Here is a 9,846-nt window from a genome sequence, read left to right on the forward strand (position 1 = left end):
TGCTCCGGCAGCCGGGCCTCCACCTGCCGCTGCCACCACAAGCTGGTGGAGGCTGCGGAGCTAGGTCCAGACCCGGGCAATGACAAGCTGCAAGCCTCAGCACCCAACCTGACCCCCATCTGACCGCCGGGATGGGGGGGCCGGTGGGTCGGGCAGGGAGGTGTTGCAGGGTGGAGGGGTGCTCCTCAGGGGCTGGGTGCCTCCTCTTGGAATTCACTAAGCTATGCAATTTCCGTTTGTGCGGGTGTTTTGGATGCTGGGCACCGGGCTGTCCACCTGGGTATGGGCAACCCACATGCCCAGTGCCAGTCCTTGGAGGAGACAGACTTTTATTTCATTTTTTGTGTGTATGTGTGGTAGAGACGGGGTCTCACTGTGTTGCCCAGGCTGGCCTCAGACTCCTGGGCTCAAGCGATCTTCCTGCCTCCCAAAGTGCTTGGATTATAGGCGTGAGCCTCTGATCTGGCCAGCCAAGAGAGACACAAGAAAATTAACTATATGCACTTAGGGCACTCATAGCAGGGCTTCAAGCAAACCCAGGAGGGGGCAATCAGGTGAGGCTTCCTTGAGGAAATTCTGTGTGGGGGAGGTGAGAAGTGCTCTCAAGCAGAGATAACAGAAGACACAGAGGCCTGAAGGCCACACAGAGAGAGAAAGCCCTGAGGGAGCTGCCCGGATTCCCCAGGTGGAGAGCTTGAGAGTGAGCTTGACAGGAAGTGCACCACCTCCCTCAGCAAAAGCCCCCCAACCCCACTCCCTCAGCCTCAGGCAATGGTGCTTCCATCTTCCTCCCCGCAGCTGTGCTCAGTCTGGTGCCAGCCTTCCAGACCCTGCTCCCAGGGACCCGGGTGGATGTGCATCCCCCAAGGCAGCTTCCCTGAAATCAATAAAGGCTGTGTTTTATACAGGTTGGCTCTGTCCCTGGTTCTCCCGCACTGCCGCCCACAGGACCCCAAGGGTGGGGGAGGTAACCCGCAGAAAGAGAAAAGCTCCCCAGTTGAGGGTGGAACCAGGGTGGTTGCTGTGACCACAGCTAAAGCCCAAGCTAGGTGGAGGACTGGGGTTGGCAGGTGGGAGCTGGGTTGGGTTTGGAACCCAGATCAACTACGTGTTGAGCTTCTAGTTGTGGCCACAAGAGGGCACTGTGCTCTCTCTACAATAGTACTTCTCTGTCCTAACTGGACACTGCCCCGAGTACACACACGACTGTCACTCTCATTATAGACAAACCACACTCCCTCTTCCCCTGTCATCCAGTCACTGCCTTCACAACCCACGACCCACCCTGTGTACACACAATCCCTGTTATTCAAACTCTCACTCCTTACGTACACTATTTTTTTTTTTTTAATCAGTCTCTGTCGCCCAGGCCAGTACAGTGGCACACTCACGGCCACTGCAGCCTCAACCTGCTGGGCTCAGGCAATCCTTCTGCCTCAGCCTTCCAAGTTGCTGGAACTGCAGGTGCATGCCACCACGCCTGGCTAATTTTTTGTGGAGATGAGGTCTCACCAAGTTGTCCAGGCTGATCTCGAACCCCTGGGCTCAGGCAGTTCTCTCGCCTCCGCCTCCCAAAGTGCTGGGATTACAGGTGTGAGCCACTGCACCTGGCTATCTTTACATATACTCTCAACAGGTCATGTGATCTGTGCTAGGGCACACAGTCCCAGCCTCACCCCATGCCATTCTCCCCGAGCATGTCCTCCAACAGGCCCCTGGTAGGTTGCTGGGACTGCATGGGGGATAGAACCCATGTCCAAAGAGCTGAGAGTCTGGGTGCACAGAAACACAGACGCATGTCCTGCACTAACCAACCCCTGGGGTGGCTCACAGCTCCGCTCCCAGTGCTGTGTTGACCTGAAATTTAAGGGACATCAACATCCAAGGTCAGGCCAGAATGGGAAGCAAAATGGGGTTCAGGGCTATGCTAACCCAGAGGAACATCTAGGGACTATCAAAGCCAAGGCCAGGAGACAGAAATTCAGGAGCCAATGGGCCAAATTCAAAGCAGACACAGAGAGGTCAGGTCCTTGTGTAGACAGAGCAGGTCGTTGTTTACCTTTGCTCTCACGAGTGGCTAGGGGGGCTGGGTAAGCCAGGGAAGTTCATTTTTTGTTTGTTTTTTGTTTTGTTTTATTTGGGGGGTAGGGGTTTGAGTCAGGGTCTCACTCTGTTGCCCCAGCTAGAGTGCAGTGGCTCGGATCACGGCTCACCACAGCCTTGAAATCCTGTGCTCAAGTGATCCTTCTGCCTCAGCCTTCCTCCCAAGTAGCTGGGACTACAGACATGCACCACCATACCCAGATAATTCTCTGATGTTTTGTAGAGACAAGTTCTCGCTATGCTACCCAAGGCTGGTCTCAAACTCCTGAGCTCACGTAATCCTTCTGCCTCAGCCTCCCAAAGTGCTAGGATTACAGGCGTGAGCCACCATGCCCAGTCAGCAGCCAAGTTTAAAGGGCCCAGGGCTGGACTGATGCTGTTCCTCACGCCTGTGTTGACACTCCACAAGCACAGCTTCACCAAACTCCACCCTGGGCAGGCTTTCAGAATCTCAGGATCCCAGCAGAAAACAGACCGCACATTCATACCAAGCAACTTTAAAGGGGGTTTCCCAGAGAAGCTATCTTCAAAGCTATCAGCATGACTGAAGAAACCCACAAGAAATACTGCAGTCCCCTGGGGTTAGTACCTGGGTAACAACAGACAGGAGCTATGGGATGCATCCAACCACAACAAGCAAATAAACCCTCAACTTCTCTGCCCCATCTCCTGCTCGCCTGCCAACGGCTCCCACCGATCTAACCCAGACAGAAGTCAGAAGGCAAGTCAGCCTCACAGCGCAGAGGGGGGTAGAGCAGGTGGGGCAGGACTGAGGGGCAAAAGGAATATGTTCAGCATAGCACTTGGGACAAGTTCCACTCCCTAAAAAGGATCGTCATAGAAATGGAAGGAAATACTGTAGGTAAAACATTCGCACTGCGCTAATATAGCCAGTAAATTCTCTGCCGGAGGCATCATAGTCAACCTCAGCTCAGGCTGGAGGATTACAAAGGTCTCAGGGAGGAGATCTCCACCTACTTGCCCACATGCATTCCAGCATCTTCCTGGGTGGTGCTGGCTGCCTGGCCAAGGGTGGCTCGGAGGTCAGAGCAACCAGAGATCAACACTGGCTATCCCTGCAGACTGAGCACTCAGCATGGACTGAGCTTCCATTCCTGGCCCGGTTTCTTCAGGCTTCAGGCCAGTACCACAGAGGAGGGGACGTTTCAGCCCTGCAATTTCTGCCTCTGGCCTGGAGCTGTGCTGGGTGTTGCAGTTCATTGCTCTCATCCAGTACATGTCAGGCAACTACTGTTCACCACCCAGGCCACAGGGTACATCATCATCACCACCAGGTGGCTCTCACGCCCCCTTGGCCTTCTCTTTTTTTTTTTTTTTTTTTTTTTTTTTTTTGAGTAGGAGTCTCACTCTGTCACCCAAGTTGGAGGGCAGTGGCACGCTCACAGCCACCACAGCCTCGACCTACTGGGTTCAGATGATCCTTCCACCTCCACACCTGGCTAATTTTTTTTTTAATTTATTGTAGAGATGTGTTCTCACCAAGTTGCCCGGGCTGGTCTTGAACCCACGAGCTCAAGTAATCCTCTCACCTCAGCTTTCCAAAGTGCTGGGATTATAGGCGTGAGCCACCACAGCCTTCTCTTTTCAGGGTACACATCTCTACCTCCTCCTCCCCCATCATATGAGGATTCACTGCAAGCTTTGATCACGCACATGACAGATTGAGACTTCATATACAGTCTTCAAGTCCGTGTCTACTGCATAAAGCCACAGCCACCCTGCAGCCCAAGGTAAACAGATTATTTTGTGTTCTTTCACCTTAGTCCAAGCCCCTCTATGGAATGAATGTTTGTGTCCCCTCAAAATTCATATGTTGAAGTCCTACCCTCTAATGTGATGGCATTAGGAGTTGGGCCTTGGAAGGTGATTAGGCCACAAGGCTGGAGTCCTCCTGAACGGGATTAGGGCTCTTGCAAAAAGAGACAGGAGAAAAATGATCATTCTCTCCGCCATGTGAGAATACAAGGTTCAGCCCTCCCCAAGAACACGCCCATGATGGCATGCCAATCTTGAACTTCTAGCCTCCAGAACTGTGAGAAGTGTGTTGTTTAAGCCACTCCCTGCCCTGACTCTGGGATGCAGACCCTGAGAAAGATGGAAGAGCTGGGGAGGAACTCCTACAAGTGGAAAAGGGGAACAAGCAGGGCTGAGCAGCAAGACGTGTCCCAGGGAGCTCTGAGGCTAAGACTGCCCACGAGAGGGGTTCAAAACTGGGCAGCAACTGCGAAGCCCCCGGCTCAGTCGCCACCCCAAGAACCACTTGGCCACTTGGACAGCAGAAGCACCCCAGACAGCCCGTAGTATATTGAAGGGGGATGTCTGTGTCTGCCACCCACCAGATAGCCTATTGCCAGCTCAGCAGCCAGGGTGATCCTGTCAAAGCCTAAGGCAGATCATGCCACTCCTTGACCCTAAACCTCCAAAGGCATCTGACACAGGCCTTCAAGGCCTGTCAGGTCTGCCCCAGCCCACACCTCATCTATTGTCTTTCTTTCTTTTTTTTTTTTTGAGTTGGAGTCTCACTCTGTCACCCAGACTGAAGTGCAGTGGCCGCTCCCGGCCACCACAGCCTCGACCTGCTGGGCTCCGGCGATCCTTCCGCCTCAGCCTTCCAAGTAGCCAGAATTACAGGCATGTGCTACCACGCCCGGCTGATTTTTTGATTTATTGTAGAGATGATGTCTCGCTGCCCAGGCGGGTCTTGAACCCGCGGGCTCAGGCAATCCACTCACCTCAGCCTCCCAAAGGCGCGGGATTACAGGCTGAGCCACCGAGCCAGGCGTCTGTTGTCTTTCTAAACTCTTCTCACTTACCACTCCAGCCACACTGACCTTGCCTTTCCTCAAACCAGGAAACACCAGGCACATTCCTGCCTCAGGGCCTTTGCACACAGGTGACTGCTGCCTGGAATGCTCTGTCCTCATGTAGCCCCAGGGCTCCCTGCCTCCCTCCCTTCAGGGCCTGCATCCAGTGTCAGCTGCTTAGTGAGAATCTCTCTTCTCATCCATCTGAACTTAAAACCTGCCACCCCTGCTCTTGGCCTTCCTGCTTCGTTCTCAGTCTAACATGTCAGACATCTTGTCTGTCTCCCCCAGCTAGGATGTAAAATCCCCGAGGACAGGGATTTTTTTTGTTGTCCCTTGGTTGAACTCCAGCATCTAGGACAGCGCCACACACCCAGGAGGTGCTCAGTAACTATATGTTGAATTTAAAAATTCATATACCGGCCTGGCGCCCTGCTAGGTTGTGGGAATGTAAACAAGACCTAGCTGCAGGCCCTCAGGGACTCACAATCCAATGAAGGAAGGGGAATAAGATAAGTAAACAATGCACCAAGGGGTGGGGGAAGGCGAAAGGGGGTGTTGTTTAATGGATACAGAGTTTCAGTTTTGCGAGGCCCAATGGTTCTGGAGATCTGTTGCACAACAATGTAAATATACCCAACACTACTGAACTGCACACTTAAAATAGTTAATGTAAGGTCGGAGGTACCAGAGGGCGGGGCGGGCCTCGCCTCAACAAGAGGGCTCCAACCCAGACCAGGCCGGAACTAAGACCCCAGCTGCAAAGCCAGCCAGTACCTGTTGCAGCGATTCTAGCAACCCTGTTCAGCCAATCGCCAGCACACGCAACAGCTGTCCCAACCAATGATTGCTTTCCCCAATCCCCCTCACAGCTTTCTCAACATGCCCTTTATAAACCCGTCGCCCATCTTGCTGGGCGCGACTTCTCCCGCCCACAGCTATAAGGACCGGTGAACCTCACCCGGGATTGCGCTAATAAATTTTTCTTGGCTCCTTTGTTGCCGTTTCGCCTGGTTTGGTTTCGTTTACCCTACAGTTAAGATGGTAAATGTTATGGTACATGTCTGGGTTTTGTTTTTGTTTTTTGTTTTTTTGAGTTGGAGTCTCACTGTCGCCCAGACTGGAATGCAGTGGCCGCTCCCAGCCACCGCAGCCTCGACCTGCTGGGCTCCGGCAATCCTTCCGCCTCAGCCTTCCAAGTAGCTGGAACTACAGGCGCACACCACCACGCCCGGCTAATTTTTTTGATTTATTGTAGAGATGAGGTCTCGCCTGCCCAGGCGGATCTCGAACCCGCAGGCTCAGGCAATCCACTCACCTCAGCCTCCCAAAGGCGCGGGATTACAGGCTGAGCCACTGAGCCCACCTTATTTTTGTTTTAACCACAATTAAAAATAAAAATTTGCCCGGCACAGAGGCTCAAACACCTGTAATCCCAGCACTTTGGGAGGCCGAGGCAGGAGGATTGCTGAGCCCAGGAGTTCGAGGCCTAGCCTGGACAACATAGTGAGTCCTCGTCTCTACAAAAAATTTTAAAAAGCATCCAGGTGCGTGGCAAATGCCTGTAGCGCCAGCTACTCAGAAGGTTGAGGCTAGAGGATCACTTAAGCCCAGGAATTTGAGGCTGCGGTGAGCCATGAATGCACCACTGCACTCCAGCCTTGGGCGACGGAGTGAGACCCTGACTCAAAAAACTAAATTAAAATAAAAAAAACAAACAACAGGCCGGGCTTGGTGGCTCAGCCTGTAATTCCAGCACTTTGGGCGGCCAAAGCGCGTGGATTGCCTGAGCCTGCGGGTTCGAGACCAGCCTGGGCAATTTGGCGAGCCCTCATCTCTACAATAAAATAAAAAATAGCTGGGCATGGTAACACGCGTCTGTAGTTCCGGCTACCCGGAAGGCTGAGGTAGAAGGATCACTGGAGCCCAGAAGGGTCGATGCTGGGGTGGCCATGAGCGTGCGAGGGAGTGAGACTCCAACTCAAAAATAAAATAAAATAACAAAAACAGTGCACCAAGGGCAGTACCTGAGCTGCCAGAGAGCACAGGGATACACCCAACCCAGGGGAGGCCAGCAGGGGGAGAAGGTGACATCGGAGAAAAGTCCTGACAGAGTCAGGTTCAGGGTTCAGCATGTGTGGTGCTCCATGCAGAGGGAACAGCACAGACAGAGTGCAAACAGGAGAGGGATGGGGCTGGAAAAGTGGCCGAGGCCTGGAGGGTGGAGAGCTTAGGCCTAGCGTGGAAGGCTACAGAAGGCATAGGACTTCTATTTAAGCAGGGCAATGTAGTGGCCAGATTTCTAGGGAAGTGTGGAGGCTGGGTTGGAGGAGCTAGAGGACAGGAGACCATCTGGGAGGCCACTGAGATGGCGGCAGCCTGAACTGGGTCAGGGCAGCGGCAACTGAGTGTGGATTCTAGGGATGCTTCCCAGGTGGGACGGCCAGGTTGTGGGGATTATTGCCTTGGCTGATCTCAGCAGCTTCTTTTTCTGGGGAAAGGGCCAGGTTATTGAAACCCTGGCCTCCGGAGCCCCTGAGGAAGGGGTTGGAGCTGGGTGAGGGCAGTCTTGATGTCATTCTTCAGCATCTCTGTGCTCCTCCCTCCTTCCCGGTGATTGGATCAGAAGGCTTGGGAGAGCTGGGCGTGGTGAGAACCAGCCTCCAGAGGCCTCAGTTCTCATGCCCTCAAGGGTCAGAACTAAGAGGGGCAGTTGTCAGCTCTGGGAACCCAGGAAGCCCAGCCCAGCCTGCCTGAGGGAAAGGCCCGGAGGGAAAGCCAGACCAGCCAGATCCCCCGAGGCTGCCAACCCTGAAGTTCTGATGTCTGAGCCTCCTACTTGCTGCCCCAAATGTTCTGCTAAGGCTGAAGACAGAACCCTCAGGGACCCAGTCCTGGGAGTCCAAGGACCGAATCCTGTTGTGGAGAAACTGGGACCTTCAGGCCATGGCAGCCACCTGCCACCTTCCCTTCCCTCGGCTGCCCCAGCCCCAACCACCGCTCTGCTCCTGAGCTCCGTCCCCTTTTCTGCCTCTCCTAGACCACCCCACAGACCTTTTGGGTTACAAACGTTTTGCCACGATGTTTTTAGCCACTGCTCATTTTATGTACCAACATCACACTATGTGCTTTGATTGGGTCTCCCAACTTCTACAAAGCAGGTACTGCTGGCTGGGTACAGTGGCTCACGCCTGTAATCCCAACACTTAGGGAGGACAAGGTAGAATTGCTTGAGCCCAGGAGTTCGAGACCAGCCTGGGCAACACAGTGAGCCCTCATTTCTAAAAAAATAAAATAAATTAGCCAGGTGTGGTGGCATGTGCTTGTAGTCCCAGCTACTTGGGAGGCTGAGGAGGGAGGATTGTTTGAGCTCTGGAGGTCGAGGCTGCAGTGAGCCATGATCATGCCACTGCACTCCAGTATGGGCGACAAAGTAAGAACCTAACTCAAAAAAAGAAAAAGAAGGGAAAAAAAATAGGTACCATTACTATTTTAGAGGAAGATATTGAGGCACAGGGGTTTAAGTAACTTGCCTAGGGGTACAGGAGTCAACTGCAAAGTCAACTTCTAGGCTCTGCCACCAACCAAGTCTCAGCACTCTGTGGTACCCCAGCCCTTGACCTTTGCTCATGCTTGTCCCTCTGCCTAAAAGCTCTTCCCCTTCACCTGGCAAATTCAGTCTCTCCAGGAAGTCCTCCTAACCACATCCCCAGGGAGTCAGCAGGTACTTCTCAGAACTCTCCACATTTATAATTCACCCTATCCACGCGCTGATGTGCTCAATCCCTGCACCAGCCAGGGAAAGCTGGAGGCCAGAGGCCAGGCCTGGCTGATGTATCGGGGTGTCCCCAGCTCCATACTCAGTGTCTGCAGCAACTGTGTCACCTGAGTAAATGATGGTGCACTCTGCCCATCCCTCCCATTCCTTTGGATGCCCCCTATTTGTTTGTTGAGTCAAAGTCCTATGACGTTGCCCAGGGTGGCATGCACAATCATGGCTCACTACAGACTCATCCCCCGGGGTTCAGGCAGTCCTTCTGAGTAGCTAGGACTACAGGTGAGTGCCACCACACCCATCTAACTTTTTTTTTTTCCTGTAAAGATGAGGTCTCCCTAAGTTGCCCATGTTGGTCTTGAACTCCTGGGCTCAACGATCCTCTCACCTTGCCTCCCAAAGTGCTGGGATTACAGGCATGAGCCACATACTTGGCTCTGACTCCCCCCACCACCACCACATTTAGAGACTCAAGTTAAAGGTCAGGAGGTTCCCCCACCCCAGTCTCAAGGGGTCCATGGGAGTTGCTTAGCGACCTCAGATCCTGTAGCCTGTCCAGGAATGGGGATGTTTGAGTATACTGAAAGAGCAAGCATCACGGACTCTAGGAAGTGCGGATTTCAACCCGTCTTACAGTGTGGGTTCCCCTTGTCATAATCAGCCTTGAATCCGGGCGCTGGCACAGTAGGGCCACCTAGCAAGTAAGTGGTCCGCACACCTCTCTCCCATCCTCCTTTCCCTCACAGCCCCTCAGACCTGTTGAAGAATCCCATAGCTCTCTAATCCTTTCAGATCCACCAACCCTGGCCTGGGGAACCACCGTGAGTGGTGCAGGAGACTGGAGTACAGGGCCGGGCTCGGAGGCTCAGCCTGTAATCCCAGCGCTTTGGGAGGCCGAGGTGAGTGGATGGCCTGAGCCCGTGGGTTCGAGACCCGCCTGGGCAACTTGGCGAGACCTCGTCTCTAAAATAAATTTTAAAAAACTAGCTGGGCGTGGTAGCGCGTGCCTGTAGTTCCAGCTACTTGGAAGGCTGAGGCGGAAGGATCGCCGGAGCCCAGCAAGTCGAGGCTGCGGTGGCCGGGAGCGGCCACTGCACTCCAGTCTGGGTGACAGAGTGAGACTCCAACTCAAAAAAAGAGACT

At 53.6% G+C, this 9,846-nt stretch overlaps 1 protein-coding gene across 1 annotated transcript in view; it reads left to right on the forward strand.

Moving 5' to 3' along the window:
• The window catches only part of GJB3 (gap junction protein beta 3), an 851-nt gene extending 728 nt beyond the window's left edge, over positions 1-123 (forward strand). The window contains 1 exon segment of the mRNA XM_008053025.1: positions 1-123. This exon segment is cut by the window's left edge and continues 27 nt beyond it. Coding sequence (XP_008051216.1) covers positions 1-123 — 123 coding nt within the window.
• The last annotated feature ends 9,723 nt before the right edge of the window (positions 124-9,846 follow it).

This window comes from Carlito syrichta, unplaced genomic scaffold (assembly GCF_000164805.1).
Source record: "Carlito syrichta isolate Samal-C Ts95f unplaced genomic scaffold, Tarsius_syrichta-2.0.1 Scaffold287779, whole genome shotgun sequence".
NCBI lineage: Eukaryota > Metazoa > Chordata > Mammalia > Primates > Tarsiidae > Carlito > Carlito syrichta.